The following is an 18,155-nucleotide window of genomic DNA, read 5'->3' as shown; positions in this document are numbered from 1 at the left end:
GGCTTTATCCCATAGATAAATGCATTTTCTACAAGATTGCTTCTTTTAATTACCTTTATGTATTTTATTTTGACCAAAAAACGGTTTTCAAGTAAATGTTGCCGCAACTTTTGTGTATGGAAAGCGCAACATTTGTGTATGGAATGAGACTCATTGTTGCTAAAGCGAATTGGGGCGAAATGCGGCGAACTGCGGCGAATTGCGGCGAATTCAAATTTTCTCATATTCTTTGTTCCGTTGAATAATACTATCTATATGGAATATTTAGTCATGCCCACTCAATTTTGCACGATTGATGAATCAATTCTATACATGATTGGCCTATTCAAAATACTTGCATTTATTGCATTTTTATATAAAATTGAAAATTAAATTAATAGATTGTCGGAAGTGACAAAATATACCATATACCAAGACTGAAAAGTATTAAAAATACAGTAAACGGTCACACTGCTCAGTTGTCTATTGCTATCGATTCATCGATATCGATGAGCCCCTGTAAAACCCATGTAAAAGTCATGTAGACTTGACAGATTTCGCCGCCAGGTGCCTCCGTGACAAATACATTGTTGCAAAGTGCCAAATTATTCAAATACTTAAATTCAAACGTTGAACGCATTCAAATTTAATAAAACATAGAACATACAGTTCTATGAGTCAAACGGTATATTTCTGACATCTTAGAAAATGTATCTTTGATAGACTGCTGGCCACTGGATGGCAACCGCAAATGATGGAAAGGAATCAGCGAACTTCACACTCATTGCGTCCCCTTTACTGTGTATATAAAGCGCCGATACGCCAAACTGGAAGAGGGGTACGTTGAAGTCGCCATTGGGTTTCTGTTCAAAATTGAATGCACGTAAAATTAAAAACCATTAGATTCAATAAAACAAATGATCCAAATATCCTACCGTAATTTCCATGAATAAGTTTAGCGGAGAGCTCTCTATTCCGTTCGAGATGATAATGTAGAACGGACTGCCACTAGATGTATTTTCTTCCAAGTGACTGAGCAGGAACGACCAGTTGCTGATGGTCACGTCTTCGTACGGCTGGATAAACAGACTGGTCTGGTCGGGACACGTCAAATTAAACTCGAACCGTACGGTTTTGTTATTTTCCAGCACAGTCTTGCTTAGCAGCTCTAAAACAGGCACCGACGGCGTCTCTACGGGCTGATCACGGGGAAGCCACATCCCATTAACACGGCTGCTTTGACTGCTTTTGTAGTTGTGGGGAACTCCACACATCATGTACTTTTCGCAGTCCGACTTCATGCTGACCAAACCAGTAAGGTTCACCTTGGTTCCCTTCAAGGGAGCAGCTCCACGACGATCCTGGAAGTCGAACACATATCCAGACTCATCCTTGCTGACTGTTCCATCGTACTCGTAGAAAACTCGGTGCACTTGCTGCAACCAGCAAACAACGGGGTTAGTTTCAGATTAATTCAGATATGGGATGAAAGACTAACCAAGTAGTGAACTCGCTGCACATTGGTCTTGGGACGGTAGGGGAATCCGATTTGGGTGGAAGATGCAATGTATACAGTTAAGGCAGTAACAGCCAGCAAGCCGAGGAAAATGAGACTGGAGCGCCGTGACATATGCACAAGCAGAACCTGAGGAGAAATTTAAATGGTTTTACATACTGACTGTGGCGTACAGCAGCAGAATAACGTACCAAAAAGCCCAAGGAGAAAATAGTTCCCAATGCAGTCAAGGCAGAAACAATCAAGTCTGGATTGGTAGATCTGAAAAGTGAGGGGTTGAACGAGAAATCATCCCACAAAACCGTCACACACTACTTACAGGCCAAAGCGACCCATCATGGGGGTTAGCACCACAATGAATGTGTAGAAGAGATAGCTGTTGTACAGGAACGGGATGACTTGGACGACTTTAAAGACGGCCGTCCAGGCAAAGCCGCGATCGTGCAGAGTCGTGAGAAGGTTGATGGCCAAGGGAATCACGTAGAAGAGAAGCGTCCACGTGACGACGTAGGTGGTACGCAGTCCATAGAGCGTGAGTCCAATGCCGAGGATGGCCAGGATAGTGGCGTGTCCATGCAACACCAGCTGCAGTTGTTTCGCAAGGGAAACCTTTTCCTAAATAGATGGATGGATAAAGTCAAGATGTATATTTGGTTGGTTGCTACTCACATCCCGTTGCAGCTTCAAGTAGACGAAAGAGGGTAAACTGAAACCGATGAGAGTCGGGCACACATAAAGGCCGATCAGGAGCGCTGGAGTGCTGTAGTAGGTGAGGGAGAGGCCGTACATGTCGAACAAATACGCGACCACAACGGGCAGACCCAGGCCAAGCAGTAAAGCAATGACCTGGAGTACGATAATCAGAATGAACCAGCCGACGACGTGTCCGGCGGAGACATTGGACGAGCTTGCGGTGCGCAACAAGGACACAAAGATCAGGACAATGGTAGCCCCAGCCACGAAATAGTTGAGGATTACACCAGTGCTCTCCGAGTAATGGACGAAGTACAATCCTAATACATCAAAGAAGACGGCATGTCCCGCTGCGTATTCCTGTGCGAAGATAGAATTATGGCTTTATTAATCATTATGATATCATATAAAGATAAAAGATACCTTTGGATTGCGTAGTTCTGTGGCATTGGACAGACCTCGGACAAGACCAAGTATATTGTCCCCAGTGTTCTGAAGGGAGGTTCGGGGAATGACGTCAATGCGGTCGTACCTTGTGTGATACACGTAACCATTAATGCACTGGCCCAGGTCCAAGCCTAACAAAGACGTATGTGAGCTAGGGCTATTCAATTGTTTCTATTTATGTATACCTATGAGGTTCGAATATTTAGTGAAGATGCGGAAGTCCGTGTCCGACGGTAAGAGCCCTGTTTGAAAGATTTCCTCAGCCATGGTGGTGGCAAATGGATGCTTGGCGTTCTTCTTGTAATACTGAAATAGAACAGAAAAAATATTCAGAGCTTGGATTCGTGTCCATGCAAAGGTTTGCCCAGAACAGATCGCTTACGTCCACGAGCCAGGGGTTATCGGGTCCAGTCTGGAAAAGAATCTCGCGTCCTCCACTGCCAGCTGCATCCAGGTTGATAACAACCCTGCAAAATAATAGGTTAGTCGTTGGATTATAATGTGACACTAAAAGGTAGTTATTAAATTACTTACTTGCAGAATGGAGCCCATTTGTGTTGGGAAATAAAGCCATGGGAAGCAAGCAGTGATTTCTCCTCAGCTCCGTTGATTAGAAACACAATTGGGTGTTCAAACGTCTGTTTAGTGGAGGACATCACTCGAAGGACCTCAAGAATCGTTACAGCCATGTGACCCGCATCGCCAGCAGCGGGACTGGTCGGCTTTGAATCGAAGTGACTGTTGACCAGGAGGTAGGTCTCGCTGGTGGTGTTCTTGGGACTGAGTTTTATAATAATATTCTGCACCGCTCGATACATGTAGATGGATTCCGATTTTAGATATGAGCCGGATGTAATTTGCACGTCAATTTCCATGTCAAAGTAGTCATCAAGGACATTCTCCTGGATCAGCGCTAGTTCTTTGAGCAGGAACTGAACGGTTTTGTTCTCATTTGCATCGCTCCCTACCACCTTGGGTCCGATTTTGTCAAATTCGTACAGGTTGTCGTAAGCGCGTTCAGCAATAAATCCTCCCTTCGAGGCATCCTCAATGTTCATAGCGGCAGGCAGCCGGTAGAAGAGGGGCACCACAATGGCAAAGAAGAGGAGAGCCCAGAACAGAAGAAAATTACTGGCAAAATACCATGGACCTGTGGAGTCTTGCTCCACTTTTTTCCTATATTCCTGCGGTTCTCCTCCATCTTCGATACGCTCATATGCAACCTGCTACAGAAACAAGGCATATTAATACTTTGTGAAGGGGTACAATCCGAGAATCCTCTTTACAGTTTTTTCCGTGTCACCCATTTTCATTTTCGGTGGCTCCAGCTCAACTCCTCGAGAACGCGACTGAAGGTAAATAATAGAGTTAGGTGCTTATATATCCAAACAGAAATGTGATTATGATATGATTTAATGGCCGTTTATAAGGGGTGATTTATTCGCATTTATCGTTCAAATGATAGTTGAAATTCAGAGTTTTTTACCAGTTTTATATGATTATAAGTCCATTTATGCGAGGGTGGCTAAAGAATTTAAAGCTATGCCATAATATACTTTATCTAAAGTGGTGCGGTATACAAAAATAACTATATATTGAAAATATATTCATTAATATTTAATCTTATATGAAACTGAGGCCAGTGTAATATTTAACGAAATAAGTAAAAAAAAACTATATTTAAGAAAAAATTAATTAATGTATGTTCATTGTCTTTTAGCCTCAAACTCTTTGAATAAGCTTACATTTTGATTGGGACTATTTTGGTTCATAACTATACAAACTACTCATGGAAATTTCGGATCTGAAAAGCAAAGCATGAGTATTAGCTGATCAAAGTTGAATGTGTTTTATCTGAAGCAGTTTTGATTACTTCCCGTCTTTTCCTTCTTTCGCTTTCGCAGATAAGAGCTCCTTATGGATCCCATATAAACAGCAATCTATACACCTGTCCCTAGCGCAAAAATTGCTAATTGCATCGAACTCCTACATTTTTATTGCATACATACATATATACATACACATGTCGCCAAGACTATTCATATGTACATACTATCGGTCACTGATTAAATGGATAAAATATTATGTTCATGGTACTTTTTATTTTTCGTATCTTCCGATAAGTTTTTGAATATGATAATGCGGGAACATTTATTGCTTAGAGAGGCAAGGGCGTACCCATAGGGGTATGTTTAATTAAATTTTTTAAAATTTCCTTAAAGTTTCATCCTTCAATTAATATATGGATCTTGAGTTGCATCTGAAGTGTGTTGGACTTGATTTTGAAGAACATGTTATTAATTTTTGTCGCCTAATTATGAGAAAGCGAACTTTGGTAGTTAAAATGGTTTTATTGGTTTTAAAATTATTCTCCAATAAGATGAATACCTATTTTGAAACCTATTTTAACCCCCCCTTCTCGAAATCCTGGGTATTATCTTGTGGAGAGGCCATTCATAAGAAAGAAACATATATTTATATATGTATATAGAAGCATATAATCAATATTTTCAGTCTTCACATAGGGGATTATACATATGGAAAGATGGAAATTCTTTCCCAATACGTTTGTACCAAGTAAAGAATGCCAATTGCCTTTCAAGTCGATATATATTAGAAATAAACTAGCTCAATATACGTTCATATAAATCTCAGATTTAATATATTCAAAATATTTATACTCGTATAAATAAAATACAGATTAATATATATATCTCTGATATATAGCTGGCCACTGAACAATCGCCGCATATGAAGGGAATGATGCAGCGAATTTCCTACTCAGATCATCGCCTTCGGTATGCATATACTGTGCCGATATTCCCAGCTGGAACAGAGGTACATCGAAGTCCCCATCGGATTTCTGTCGGATGAGTAGGAAGGACGCAAGTTTAGAGAGTTTTTATTAAAAGTTCATGACCGATCAATTCCTTACCGTAAGCTCCATGAAGAAGTTCAATGGTGCATTATCTATTCCATATGAGAAGTATATATGGTACGGAGGGGTGTACTGTACCGTGTAGCTGAGCAGGAACGACCAGTTGCTAACGGTCACGTCATCGTACGGCTGAATGAACAGACTCGTGTGATCCGGACACGTCAAATTAAACTCGAACCGTACGGTTTTATTATTGGGCAGCACCGTTTTGCTTAGCAGCTCCAAAACCGGCACCGACGGTGTCTCGACGGGCTGCTCCCGCGGCAGCCACATCCCATTTTCGCGACTTTCCACCCAGCGGTGATCGTACAGAGGCACGCCACACAGCATGTGCTTCTCACAGTCCGATGCCATGCTGACCAAGCCAGTAAGGTTTACCTTGGTTCCCTTCAGGGGAGCAGCCCCACGCCGATCCTGGAAATTGAATAGATATCCGGACTCGTCCTTGCTGACTGTTCCATCGTACTCGTAGAACACTCGGCGCACTTGCTGCAACCAGTATTAAAGAGTGACATAATTAAAGGAATAAACCCAATTTTTTAAAATACTTACCAAATATGGGACTCGTTGCACATTGGTCTTGGGACGGTAGGGGAATCCGATTTGGGTGGAAGATGCAATGTATACAGTTAAGGCAGTCACAGCCAGCAAGCCGAGGAAAATGAGACTGGAGCGCCGTGACATATGCACAAGCAGAACCTGAGGAGAAATTTAAATGGTTTTACATACTGACTGTGGCGTACAGCAGCAGAATAACGTACCAAAAAGCCCAAGGAGAAAATAGTTCCCAATGCAGTCAAGGCAGAAACAATCAAGTCTGGATTGGTAGATCTGAAAAGTGAGGGGTTGAACGAGAAATCATCCCACAAAACCGTCAGACACTACTTACAGGCCAAAGCGACCCATCATGGGGGTTAGCACCACAATGAATGTGTAGAAGAGATAGCTGTTGTACAGGAACGGGATGACTTGGACGACTTTAAGGACGGCCGTCCAGGCAAAGCCGCGATCGTGCAGAGTCGTGAGAAGGTTGATGGCCAAGGGAATCACGTAGAAGAGAAGCGTCCACGTGACGACGTAGGTGGTACGCAGTCCATAGAGCGTGAGTCCAATGCCGAGGATGGCCAGGATAGTGGCGTGTCCATGCAACACCAGCTGCAGTTGCTTCGCAAAGGAAATCTTTTCCTAAACAGATGGATGGATATAGTATATGGTATAGAATCGGATTTGGTTGCTACTCACATCCCGTTGCAGCTTCAAGTAGACGAAAGAGGGTAAACTGAAACCGATGAGAGTCGGGCACACATAAAGGCCGATCAGGAGCGCTGGAGTGCTGTAGTAGGTGAGGGAGAGGCCGTACATGTCGAACAAATACGTGACCACAACGGGCAGACCCAGGCCAAGCAGTAAAGCAATGACCTGGAGAACGATAATCAGAATGAACCAGCCGACGACGTGTCCGGCGGAGACATTGGACGAGCTTGCGGTGCGTAACAAGGACACAAAGATCAGCACAATGGTAGTTCCAGCCACGGCATAGTTGAAGATGATGCCATTGCTCTCCGAGTAGCTGATGAAGTACAGTCCCAGGACGTCGAAGAAGATTGTGTTCCCTGAAGGGTTTGCCTGTTACGACAAATGTTCTTATAATTTGTGAAGGCTTTGTTAATTCAGTTGTCTTACCGTGGTATCGTGGAGCTCTGTGGCATTGGAAAAAGCTCGCACAAGGGCGAGAACATTGTCGCCTGTATTCTGAAGAGAAGCCCTGGGGATAACGTCGACGCGATCGTACCGGGTGTGATAGACGTAACCATTGAAGCACTGTCCTATGTCCAATCCTGAGGAGAGAAAAGTATATGTTATGTCTCTCGTAGTTAAGTTGTCACAACTGTTTTTCACAGGTGCGTACCAATAAGTTTTCCATATGTGCGGAAAATTCCGAAATCGGTGTCCGATGGGATGAGCCCCGTTTGAAAGATTTCCTCAGCCATGGTGGTGGAGAACGGATGCTTGGCGTTCTGCTTGTAGTACTGAAATAGAACAGAAAGTAGACAGAAATAAGAATCTTAGGCATGGAAGAGCTTTCCCAGATTATTTACGTCTACGAGCCAAGGGTTATTGGGTCCAGTCTGGAAAAGAATCTCGCGTCCTCCACTGCCAGCTGCATCCAGGTTGATCACAACCCTGCAAACATTAGATATATCGTTGGATTATAATGTCACACCAAAATGCAGTTATCCCGTAGCTTACTTGCAGAATGGAGCCCATTTGTGCTGGGAGATGAAGCCATGCGAGGCCTGCAAAGAGTTCTCCTCGGAGCCGTTAATAAGAAAAATGATTGGATGCTCGAACGTTTGCTTCGTGGTGGCGATCACTCGAAGGACCTCAAGGATCGTGACAACCATGTGGCCTGCGTCGCCAGCAGAGGGACTTGTCGGCTGTGAATCGAAGTGACTGTTGACCAGGAGGTAGTTTTCACTGGTGCAGTTCTTGGGGGTCAGCTTAACGACAATATTCTGCACCGCCTGATACATGTTGACCAATTCCCACTTGATGTAGGAGCCAGAAGCAATCTGCACGTCAATTTCTATGTCGAAGTAGTCGTCCAGGAGTTGGTCTTCAATCAGCGCCAACTCCTTCAACAGAAACTTGACAGTCTTGTTCTCATTTCCATCGCTGCCTACCACTTTCGTGCCGATATTGGCAAAGTCGTAAAGATTAGCCTGTGCGCGTTCGGCAATGAATCCTCCCTTTGAGATATCCTCGATGGTGAGGGCCGCGGGCAGGCGGTAGAAGAGTGGCATCACTACGGAAAAGAAGAGGAGCGCCCAGAACAGAAGGAAGCCGCTGGCCATGAACCAGGGAATTTTGGAATCTTTCTCCTGTTTTTTAGCATTTTTAGGAGACGCCGACTCGACACGTTCGTCCAATATCTGAAGGAAATACAATGGAAATGTGGTTAAAGAAAGGGATTATTGTTGTTCTTAGGAAATGGTCTTTACAAGTTGTTCCTTGTCGCCCATGTTGGTCTTCTTTTTTCCCGGACGAGACTGAACGAAAAATGCCAGCGGCTTTTAAATACTTCCTCGAAAAGCGACATATCATTCAATATGCTTAACAGTCATTAAAAACTCCATTTTTTGTACATTTATCGCATTATTGTTCTTCTCGTTTTTCCCCCCATTCGGTAATAACTAAAACGTGTATATGATTATACAAATTTAACGCTCCGATTTCTTTCTTTTGATAAATACGATCTTTATAGTTTCAGACCCACCGCAACCCAACAACTGTTGCCAATTCAGAATCCCTGTAATCTATGAATGCATGAATGTTCAATTATCGCAGACTTTTTATGGGGTTTATTACTGGGAAAATTAATATGAGACACACTTCTGTTGATAACTCGACACTATCTTGATAAATCAACATAATCAAACCCAAAAGCATTATAAATAAATTTGGTTATTGCCTAACGTACTCCTAGGCAACATCGCACACCTTTCTTTGGATGACATCCAACCGCAAACGCAGTCCCCGCCACATCTCTACTGAGCGCCAAAAATCCAACTGAAACGCGAGGTCATTCAGCTTCCTCATCATTGTCGATGCTTATGGGAAAATTTCATGTTCTTCCAAAAAATTGCCCTGTTGGCTCTCTTAAAGCAGGTCTCTCTATTCATAGGCACTTATGGAATAGGCATACTCATATGAATTGTAGGCCCAAATCTCAAAGACTATACTTTCTGCGTGAGTGCCTCTCCCTCTCCTCTCTCGATGTCAAAGTTTCATGGATGGTTTTCGTTAAACTTACTTTGACAGGCTATTCGATTCTTGTATTTCCACATACACATTTTGTTTACATTTCTTTTTTTTTGTCTAAATAAACATTTGTGGCATTTAAAATTAATTTTTTCATTGCAAACTAAACAACAATCTAAATACGATTGGAAATTGAATTCAATGCAGTAATTTATAATACCCTATAAAACAAATCCTACAGAAAAACCAATCATAAACACAACTGCTAAAGTTTTGTGGTCCCATTCTGCGCGGAACGATTGATTTAATGACTCGATCATTCCGATAACTACGAATGATCTTCCCCTTCATAAATCAATGTGAATTATAAAAATTTTTACATCTAGTTGGCCTTAAAAACAGACGGACTGTGCTATAACGACGCGTATTTCCATGACAATTTACCCTCTTCCATCGCACAAGATTTAAAAAAATAGCCCTTGGTATGTATTTATATGAAACCTATCCGTATCGTATCCGTATCATTCATGATACACAAAGAATCGTATTTGCATGTATAATTTTATATATTTTTCAGCTTTACCAGTTGAAGCAATTATTTTAAAAGATATATCTCTGATAGGAAGCTGGCCACTGGACAATGGCCGAATACGCTGAGAATGATTCAGCGAATTTCACGCTCTCAGCATCTCCAACACTTCCTATAAAGTGTCCCGACACACCCAGCTCGAACAGTTGAACGTTGAAGTCGCCATTGGGTTTCTGTGTGAAATACAAATGAGTAATATAGTAGCTCCAGTTCTAAACAGTTTTGAATTAGTCATTTTCCTACCATAATATCAATGAAAAAGTTCAACGGGGAACTATCAATTCCATATGAGAAGTAAATGTGAAACGGTGGGGGATACGTAGAGGTGGTCTGCAGGTAGCTTTGCAGGAAGGACCAGTTGCTTATGGTCACATCTTCGAAGGGCTGAATGAAGAGACTCGTGTGATCCGGACCCGTTACCTCAAACACGAACCGTACGGTTATACCGTCGGCTTGCACAGTCTTGCTCAAAAGTTTGAGGGTAGGCATCGCTGGTGTCTCGATAGGCTGCTCCCGCGGTAGCCACATTGTATTTAGGCGACTCTTTACCCAATGTTGATCATACAGCGGAACCCCGCACATCATGCGCTCGGTGCAGTCCGATTCGAGGCTGACCAAGCCCTTTAGGGGCATGCCGCTTTCCTCCAAGGGAGTTGGCCCACGTCGGTCCTGGAAATTGAACGCGTAGCCGGAGTCTTCCCAGCTGACTGTTCCGTCGTACTCGTAAAACACTCGCCTCACTTGCTGTAATCGAATTTTAAATGTGTCAAATATTGCCGTAGATTAGTAAGATAGTGAACGAACCAAGTAGTTGATCCGCTCCACGTTGGTCTTGGGACGATAGGGAAACCCGATATCGGTGGAGGTGGCAGCGAATATAGATAGGGCACTTACGGCCAGCAGAATGACAAAAACTATGCTCGGTCTGCGGAACATGTTCACGAGCAAAATCTGTAGAGGTAATGATGCAGTTATAGAAGGTGATCACCGATCAGTACTGTATCGGGACAGGGCAACATACCAAAAAGCCCATTGACAAAATGGTGCCCAGTGCAGTCAAGGCAGAGACAATCAAGTCCGGGTTGGTTGCCCTAAAATGGGATGAGACAGGTTGGTTAGGAAGTCATTGCAGCTAGTGGCTTCGCATTGCTTACATTCCATAGCGTCCCATCATGGGAGTGAGCACAACCACGAATGTGTAGAAGAGATAGCTGTTGTACAGGAACGGGAAGATCTGGAATAGCTTAAGGATGGTTGTCCAGGCGTAGCCGCGATCGTGGAGAGTCGTCAGCAAGTTGATGGCCAAGGGAATCACGTAAAAGATGAGCGTCCATGTTATAACGTAGGCGGATCGCAAGCCATAGTATGTTAATGCGACCCCGAGAACGGCCAGGACAACAGCGTGTCCGTGCAGCGCCAGCTGGATGTAGTGGGCAAAGGAGACCTTGCTCTACGATAGAACGTATAAATAGAGTGAAGACTTGGTAAGTGGCAGCTAATGGGTGCCAGTGGACACTTACATTGCGGTACAATGTGTAGTAGATGGTGGAGGGCAAGCTCAGTCCCACGAGACTTGGGCACACGAACAGACCGACAACCAGCAGGGGACTGCTATAGTAGCTTAGCGACTTTCCGTAGAGATCAAGAGCGTACGCCACAACAATGGGAAGTGCCAGGCCAAGAACGAAGGCGATGACTTGAATCACCAGCACCAGGATAGCCCACTGCCTTACATCCTCCTGCGAAACATTCGAGACTGCCGCTATGCGCCACAAGGATACGAATATCAAGATAATGGCGGCACCAGCCACTCCATAGTTGAGATACTCGCCATTGCTGGACGAATAGCTGATGAAGAACAGGCCCAGAAAGTCAAAGAAGATGGCGTGTCCTGAAGTAAAGGCCTACAAAAATTGATAGATTATTAGATCCGTTCAGACACCTTTCTATACTGTGCTGCAGTGGGACCCACCTCAGTATCGTAGAGCTCTGGTGCGTTTGACAAGGCCCTCACCAGATTGAGGATATTATCGCCCGTATTCTGAAGGGCACCCTGAGGGATCACGTCCAATTCATCGTACTTGGTGTGGTATACGAAGCCATTGATGCACTGGGCAAGGTCGAACCCTTTTTTGGGGAGCAAAACATATCTGAAAACCAAATACCAAGTGCAGATGTTCCTTTGGACTTACCCACGAGGTTTCCATAGGTGTTGAAAATGCCGAAATCTGTGTCTGAGGGCAGGAGACCCGTTTGGAAGATTTCCTCGCCCATGGTGGTTCCAAACGGATGCTTGGCGCTCTCTTTGTAGTACTGTACAAAATTTGGTATGTACATTTAGTGCCCTTTGGGGAAATGTTTTGACGGAACAGTTACCTTTAAAAGCCAGGGATTGTAGGGGCCACTCTGGAAGAGAATCTCGCGACCACCAGATCCAGCGGCATCTAGGTTGATGACGGCCCTATAATTATACAATATGCAATCTTAACTCTTTAGTAATCGCTGGGATCAAGGGATGGATTGCTTACTTGCAGAATGGAGCCCATTTGTGTTGGGTGATGAAGGCATGCGAGGCTTGTAGGGGATTCTCCTCGGCTCCGTTTAGGAGAAACACAATCGGATGTTGGAATGATTGCTTGCTTGTGGAGATCACCCGCAGCACCTCCAACATAGTGGTAACCATGTGTCCAGCATCGCCCACAGACGGACTAGTGGGCTTCGAGTCAAAGTGGCTGTTGACCAAAAGGTAGGTTTCGCTGGTAGAACCCTTGGGGCTAAGCTTGATGACGATATTCTGCACTCCCTGATACATGTTGATCATGGTCCAATGAATGTAGGAGCCCGAGGCAATTTGAACATCGATCTCAATGTCGTAGTATTCCAGCAGGACTTGCTGCTTGATCAGCTCCAGTTCAGCTAGCAGGAACTGCACCGTATAGACCTCATTTCCTTGACTGCCGACCACTTTCGTGCCAATGTTGGCCAGACCGGCTAATGTCTTGTGGGCCCGCTCCGCAATGAATACGTCCTGGTTGGTATCGTGAACCGTCAGAGGTGTGGGCAGGCGATAGAAGAGCGGCACCACGATGGTCAGGAAGAGCGTGGCCCAGAAGAGGAGGAATCCCGCTTCAAAGTACCAGGGGCGGTACGCCTTCACTGCCAGTTTGGCTACCTTTTCGGCAATCGCCGCCTTGTCCTGAACGGACTCCTCGTCAGAGATCTGCCAATTTGTGAAGTGTGCATATTCATAAATATAATAGGGGAAACGAAAGGGGTTTCCTTACGAGCTTGTCCTTGTCTCCCATCACTTTAGTATTTTGCAGAAACACACTGGCCGCTGTCGGGAATACAACTGCTTGCCTAAAGAAAAGGTCGAGATACTCTTATATATGCGGCGTGGGCGTCAAGTGCACCAAGTACTAATCTGCCGCCTTTCAATTAATGAAGCACGTACTCGAGACAACTTATCCCAATCGCCGCTTGATAATCAAATTTATTATGCCAAACCTTGTCTTGGAATATTTCACCAATTGGTAACCGGAGATCAAATCTTCTTAATGAAGTATGACAAAGTATTTCAGCTCGCAAAACAATATCTGAGGCTGGGCTCCTCAGATGAGATCCCAGATGTGAGATTTTCACTTAGAAAAATCCAGTATTGACTGTAATTCCTCCAATATAATCGTATAATTGGTTAAATCTGCAATAAAACGTTTATGGCGCAGATTTTTATCACGATTGATTTAGAGCTTGATTGCACGGGCGTGTGTTCATCATATTTTTATTTTGTGACAAGAATAATTGGTGTTTCAAGTGGACTACGACAAGGCAAGGTGCGTTGTCGGATCAAAAGCTGAAGTTCGGACTGGACGATTGCTTTCATGGACTGTCTGCGCTCCATTGTAGAGGGGTCTTACAATAATACAGGCAGAAGGAAAACACTCAGTAAGTGAATTGCCGGTAGGAGGTGGGCCATTGGACCAGCGCCGCATAAGACGGGAAGGATTTCGCAAACTTCTGGCTGAGCTCATCACCTTCGTCGCCAATGAAATGATGAGACACTCCCACCTGGCAAACGGGCACGTCGAAGTCGCCATCGGGTTTCTGTGGTAATGGATGAGAATGCAGAAATTAAAATGGACTCCAAGCTGTACTCCATCCGCCGAACACTTACATAAAGTTCAATGAAGAATGAAAGCGCTGTATTATCCTTGCCATGCGCGAAGTAGATGTGATAAGTCGTCTGCTGTCCAATGTAATCGATCGGGAAGGACCAGTTGGTTACGGCCACGTCTTCGTAGGGCTGGATGAATACACTGGTGTGATCGGTAACCTCCGCCCTGAACTCGAACCGCACCGTCTTTCCGTCCTCCAGCACGGTCTTGTTCAGAAGCTCGAAAGTGGGCACCGACGGGGTTTCGACGGGTGTTTCGCGCGGCAGCCACATTCCCTTTAGACGGTTCTTCACCCAACGATGATCGTAGAGGGGATAGCCACACATCATGTACTTGGCGCAATCCGCCTCGATGCCAACCAAGCCAGTTAGGTTCGCCTTGGTACCCTTCAGGGGTGCAGGTCCCCGGCGATCCTGGAAGTTGAACAGGTAGCCGGAGTCTTCCTTGCTGACGGACCCATCGTACTCGTAGAAGGTTCGTCGCACTTGCTGGAAATGGAGTTAGTTAGCTATAATGGAATGTCCAGGAGATGCCACTGTCCAGTAAGTACTCACCAGGTATGGCACTCTCTCTACATTGGTCTTGGGGCGATAGGGGAATCCGAGTTGGGTGGAGCTGGCTGTGTAGATGCTCAGGGCACTTACGGCCAGCAGGGCGAAGAGGATCATACTTGGTCGGCGAAAGACGTTGATAAGGGGAATCTAAATGATACTGCATCGTTAGATAACTGTAGAAAGCTCATAAAAAGAGTCATTACCAAAAAGCCCATAGCAAGAATAGTTCCCAAGGCATTCAGAGCAGAGATAATCAGATCGGGGTTTGTCGACCTGCCGAATCGGCCCATCATTGCACTGAGGATAACCAGGAAGGTGTAAAACAGATAGCTGTTGTACAGGAAGGGAACGATCTGGACAATCTTCACGACGCCCGTCCAGGAGAAGCCGCGATCGTGCAGAGTCGTCAGCAGGTTGATGGTCAGGGGAACCACGTAAAAGATGAGCGTCCATGTTATCACGTAGGCGGATCGTAATCCGTAGTAAGTTATTCCAATGCCGAGGATTGCCAGGACAATCGCGTGTCCATGCAGCACCATTTGCAATTGATGGGCAAAGGAAATCTTCTCCTGCAACAAAAGTTACATGTATTTAGTCCCAAGCATATATGAATGGTATCCAATCTACTTACACTCCGTTGCAGCTTCATGTAGATGAACGAGGGCAAACTAAGTCCAAGGAGACTGGGGAACACATATATGCCGATCATCAACGCCGGAGTGGCGAAGTAGGTGAGAGAGAGGCCGTACATGTCGAACAAATAGGCGACCACAACGGGCATTCCCAGGCCGAGCACAAAGCCAATGATCTGTACCACCAAAATCAGGATGAACAAGCCAACAATGTGGCCTGTGGAGACATTGGAGACACTCGCTGTGCGCCACACTGACACAAAGATCAGGACAATGGTAGCTCCAGCCACGGCATAGTTGAGGATCACACCAGTGCTCTGCGAGTAGCTGATGAAGTACAGTCCCAGGACGTCGAAGAAGACGGCGTGTCCCGAGGCGTATGCCTGATATAAGTTCAAATATATGAGGAGAATTTTCTCGGTTGGGCTGGATCAACTTACCTCCGGATCATGCAACTCTGTGGCATTAGAGAGGCCGCGGACCAAGCTGAGAACATTCTCACCCGTGTTCTGAATAGAAGTGCGTGGAATGACATCGAAGCGATCGTACTTGGTGTGATACGTGTAGCCGTTGATGCACTGGGCTATATCCAGACCTAGAGCAAGGAATCGATTATATTTGTCATCATTTAGTTGCACATTTTTCGGTTGCTGTTGTTGCTGTCATTCTTACCGACGAGTTTACTATATTTTGTAAATATGGTGAAGTCCGTGTCTGAGGGCAGGATACCCGTTTGGAAAATTTCCTCAGCCATGGTGGTCGCGAATGGATGCTTGGCATTCGCCTTGTAGTACTGCAATATGGAAAATCGTGGTATAGAATCGTTGCATCAGATGGCAGCGGCTTCAGGGTTGCTTACGTTTACAAGCCAGGGATGGTTGGGTCCAGTCTGGAAGAGAATCTCGCGACCTCCGCTGCCAGCTGCATCCAAATTGATGAGTACCCTGTAACGTGGGGAGTCGTCTGTGTTATTGATTGCTTTGTTAGATTGGGAGTCGTGTTGCATTGCTTACGTGCACTTGGAGGCCCATTTGTGTTGGGTGATAAAGCCGTGGGAGGCTTGTAGGGGATTCTCCTCGGCACCGTTGAGCAGAAAGACAATTGGATGCTCGAAGGTTTGCTTGGTAGAGGACATCACGCGGAGCACCTCCAGGATTGTGACAACCATTTGACCGGCATCGCCGGCCGAAGGGCTAGTGGGCTTTGAGTCGAAGTGGGAGTTGACCAGGAGGTAGGTGTCGCTGGTCGAGTTTTTGGGGCTCAGCTTAACGACGATATTCTGCACCGCCTGGTACATGTTGACCATAGTCCAATGAATGTAGGAGCCGGAGACAATCTGGAGGTCAATTTCAATGTCAAAGTACTCGTCCAGGACATTTGCCTCAATTAGCGCTAATTCTTTGAGCAGGAATTGTACGGTCTTGTTCTCATTTCCATCGCTGCCCACCACTTTGGGACCGATTTTGTCAAATTCGTACAGGTTACCCTGTGCACGCTCGGCAATAAACACACCCTTGGAGGCATCCTCGATGGTCATGGCCGCGGGCAGGCGGTAGAAGAGTGGCACCACTACGGCAAAAAAGAGGAGCAGCCAAAACAGAAGGAAGCCGCTGGCCATGTACCAGGGACCTCTGGAGGTCTGCTCCTGTTTCCTGGCATTCTTCGGCGATAGCAAACCAGCCTCGACGGGTTCGTCAGAAATCTGCAATAGAAATATCCCCGAATATTTAGTGGAAACGGAAAATGTCAGTTTTCCATGTGGCCCTTACAAGCTTGTCCTTGTCACCCATTTCCCTTTTCTGTAGCTATAGCTTTGCACTCTGAACCCTCCAGAATGGGACTAGTTGGCCTAAACCCAACATCAATTCCTTTTATATCCGCCAAAAACCAAGGGGGCCCAATTGAATACTCCATGATACAAATTAATTTATTGTATGTGCTACGTTGATATGTGCTCATGGATGTATTTATATTAGGTTTTCTTGGATACTAGTCTCATCGCAAAGAGGGTGGCTATAACGAAACCAGCGTTAAATGAGGAGCACAACGAAATTAATTTCCAAATAACAGGATAGTTTGCCACCCATCCAGGCTTTCCATTCTTGAATCCGGATAGCCAAAGAAGAATATCCTGGAGAACTATATCGGAACAATAACCAAAATAACCATCCGTCATCCATTCCTAGGGGACTTCTCAAACAGCCCTCTTCTATGAGCAAGAGATTTATGTTTTTATAACCATTACTTGTATAATTGCTGATATCAATTGAATGGCCTTATCTCAATCACCTCCGCTCCTTTCTTCACAGATAGGAGATCTTTATGGCTCTAAACCAGACCACCGCAACCTAACATCTATTGTTTCCTATTATATTCCGAGTATATACACACATACATACATACATATGTACGAGTATTTGCACATGTATGTAAATCATTTGGGGCTTGGCGAATATCTTCACATAGGCGAGGCATAAAATCAATTGGATACACGATTAACAAACTTTGAACATATGCATACTTATTCCCTAATTGAGTTTATAAACTTGATAACCGAATTATGGCACTAATATCAGACACTTAAGCTAATCAAATGATGCACACACTTATTCGAATATATGAATTGTGTTATCATAATTGTACCTTGTGGACGGGCCCATTAATTCACTAGTCACCAAAAGTCACCTCACCTCGCTCTCGAAAGAATCTAATCGGGTACGCAGGGCTCCCCACATCTCCGTTGGGCATGAACAATCCAACTGAGATGTGATCTCTCTCAGCCTCATCATCATCATCATGGGCAATGCTTATTCGACTATTTAATCTGGAATTTCGTGGGCTCTCTGTGTTTATTTTAAGCTTTTTATAAG

The 18,155-nt window shown here is 44.8% G+C and overlaps 4 protein-coding genes across 7 annotated transcripts; all 4 read right to left on the bottom strand.

The window, feature by feature from the left end:
• Nucleotides 1-643: 643 nt before the first annotated feature.
• On the bottom strand, nucleotides 644-4,437 carry LOC6898437 (endoplasmic reticulum metallopeptidase 1-like). 2 transcript variants are annotated; one of them, XM_015184295.2, is made up of 12 exons: nucleotides 4,381-4,437; nucleotides 3,922-3,984; nucleotides 3,170-3,861; nucleotides 3,018-3,102; nucleotides 2,821-2,941; nucleotides 2,612-2,766; nucleotides 2,165-2,548; nucleotides 1,815-2,110; nucleotides 1,687-1,756; nucleotides 1,478-1,624; nucleotides 915-1,415; nucleotides 644-842 (listed from the first exon to the last, which is right to left on the bottom strand). In XM_015184295.2, the coding sequence occupies exons 1-12, from the start codon at nucleotides 4,405-4,407 to the stop codon at nucleotides 681-683; spliced, it is 2,703 nt and encodes a 900-aa protein (XP_015039781.2). In that variant the 5' UTR covers nucleotides 4,408-4,437; the 3' UTR covers nucleotides 644-680. The 2 variants fall into 2 exon arrangements, with proteins under 2 accessions (XP_015039781.2, XP_002138479.3); XM_002138443.3 differs by having other exon boundaries at nucleotides 3,170-3,858.
• Nucleotides 4,438-5,270: 833 nt separating this feature from the next.
• LOC4804257 (endoplasmic reticulum metallopeptidase 1-like) lies at nucleotides 5,271-9,134 on the bottom strand. Of its 2 annotated transcripts, none has more exons than XM_033378608.1 (11): nucleotides 9,075-9,134; nucleotides 7,824-8,506; nucleotides 7,673-7,757; nucleotides 7,483-7,603; nucleotides 7,257-7,411; nucleotides 6,816-7,199; nucleotides 6,463-6,758; nucleotides 6,335-6,404; nucleotides 6,126-6,272; nucleotides 5,571-6,062; nucleotides 5,271-5,498 (listed from the first exon to the last, which is right to left on the bottom strand). In XM_033378608.1, the coding sequence occupies exons 1-11, from the start codon at nucleotides 9,117-9,119 to the stop codon at nucleotides 5,337-5,339; spliced, it is 2,640 nt and encodes an 879-aa protein (XP_033234499.1). In that variant the 5' UTR covers nucleotides 9,120-9,134; the 3' UTR covers nucleotides 5,271-5,336. The 2 variants fall into 2 exon arrangements, with proteins under 2 accessions (XP_033234499.1, XP_001360844.4); XM_001360807.4 differs by lacking the exon at nucleotides 9,075-9,134 and adding an exon at nucleotides 8,576-8,677 and having other exon boundaries at nucleotides 5,337-5,498.
• A 748-nt stretch (nucleotides 9,135-9,882) lies between these two features.
• On the bottom strand, nucleotides 9,883-13,626 carry LOC26534343 (endoplasmic reticulum metallopeptidase 1-like). The gene is made up of 11 exons (XM_015184293.2): nucleotides 13,209-13,626; nucleotides 12,453-13,144; nucleotides 12,301-12,385; nucleotides 12,117-12,237; nucleotides 11,897-12,051; nucleotides 11,445-11,828; nucleotides 11,079-11,374; nucleotides 10,946-11,015; nucleotides 10,729-10,875; nucleotides 10,168-10,668; nucleotides 9,883-10,097 (listed from the first exon to the last, which is right to left on the bottom strand). Exons 1-11 carry the CDS (start codon nucleotides 13,227-13,229, stop codon nucleotides 9,936-9,938), a joined length of 2,634 nt encoding a protein of 877 aa, XP_015039779.2. The 5' UTR covers nucleotides 13,230-13,626; the 3' UTR covers nucleotides 9,883-9,935.
• Nucleotides 13,627-13,689: 63 nt separating this feature from the next.
• On the bottom strand, nucleotides 13,690-18,074 carry LOC4804256 (endoplasmic reticulum metallopeptidase 1). 2 transcript variants are annotated; one of them, XM_015184292.2, is made up of 10 exons: nucleotides 17,976-18,074; nucleotides 16,299-16,987; nucleotides 16,145-16,229; nucleotides 15,958-16,078; nucleotides 15,726-15,880; nucleotides 15,285-15,668; nucleotides 14,857-15,222; nucleotides 14,654-14,800; nucleotides 14,099-14,587; nucleotides 13,690-14,028 (listed from the first exon to the last, which is right to left on the bottom strand). In XM_015184292.2, the coding sequence occupies exons 1-10, from the start codon at nucleotides 18,072-18,074 to the stop codon at nucleotides 13,867-13,869; spliced, it is 2,697 nt and encodes an 898-aa protein (XP_015039778.2). In that variant the 3' UTR covers nucleotides 13,690-13,866. The 2 variants fall into 2 exon arrangements, with proteins under 2 accessions (XP_015039778.2, XP_001360843.3); XM_001360806.4 differs by lacking the exon at nucleotides 17,976-18,074 and adding an exon at nucleotides 17,055-17,141.
• Nucleotides 18,075-18,155: the final 81 nt, after the last annotated feature.

This window comes from Drosophila pseudoobscura, chromosome 3 (assembly GCF_009870125.1).
Source record: "Drosophila pseudoobscura strain MV-25-SWS-2005 chromosome 3, UCI_Dpse_MV25, whole genome shotgun sequence".
Classification (NCBI taxonomy): Eukaryota; Metazoa; Arthropoda; class Insecta; order Diptera; family Drosophilidae; genus Drosophila; species Drosophila pseudoobscura.
This window is presented reverse-complemented; position numbering and strand designations above follow the sequence as displayed.

Excerpts from the sequence above, each read along its gene's own strand:
- LOC6898437 (XM_015184295.2), bottom strand. The coding sequence starts at position 4,407 with ATGAACCAAAATAGTCCCAATCAAAAT. Across the intron at positions 3,862-3,921 it reads TGGGTGACACGGAAAAAACT|CAGGTTGCATATGAGCGTAT; the intron begins GTAAAGAGGATT and ends TTGTTTCTGTAG. Across the intron at positions 2,111-2,164 it reads ACTTGAAGCTGCAACGGGAT|GAAAAGGTTTCCCTTGCGAA; the intron begins GTGAGTAGCAAC and ends CCATCTATTTAG.
- LOC4804257 (XM_033378608.1), bottom strand. The coding sequence starts at position 9,119 with ATGTGGCGGGGACTGCGTTTGCGGTTGGATGTCATCCAAAGAAAG. Across the intron at positions 7,604-7,672 it reads ATAACCCTTGGCTCGTAGAC|TACTACAAGCAGAACGCCAA; the intron begins GTAAATAATCTG and ends GTTCTATTTCAG. Across the intron at positions 6,063-6,125 it reads TGCAACGAGTCCCATATTTG|CAAGTGCGCCGAGTGTTCTA; the intron begins GTAAGTATTTTA and ends TACTGGTTGCAG.
- LOC26534343 (XM_015184293.2), bottom strand. The coding sequence starts at position 13,229 with ATGGGAGACAAGGACAAGCTC. Across the intron at positions 11,829-11,896 it reads CAGAGCTCTACGATACTGAG|GCCTTTACTTCAGGACACGC; the intron begins GTGGGTCCCACT and ends CAATTTTTGTAG. Across the intron at positions 10,876-10,945 it reads TTTTGTCAATGGGCTTTTTG|ATTTTGCTCGTGAACATGTT; the intron begins GTATGTTGCCCT and ends TTACCTCTACAG.
- LOC4804256 (XM_015184292.2), bottom strand. The coding sequence starts at position 18,074 with ATGATGAGGCTGAGAGAGATCACATCTCAGTTGGATTGTTCATGCCCA. Across the intron at positions 15,881-15,957 it reads AAAATATAGTAAACTCGTCG|GTCTGGATATAGCCCAGTGC; the intron begins GTAAGAATGACA and ends TCCTTGCTCTAG. Across the intron at positions 15,669-15,725 it reads CAGAGTTGCATGATCCGGAG|GCATACGCCTCGGGACACGC; the intron begins GTAAGTTGATCC and ends AACTTATATCAG.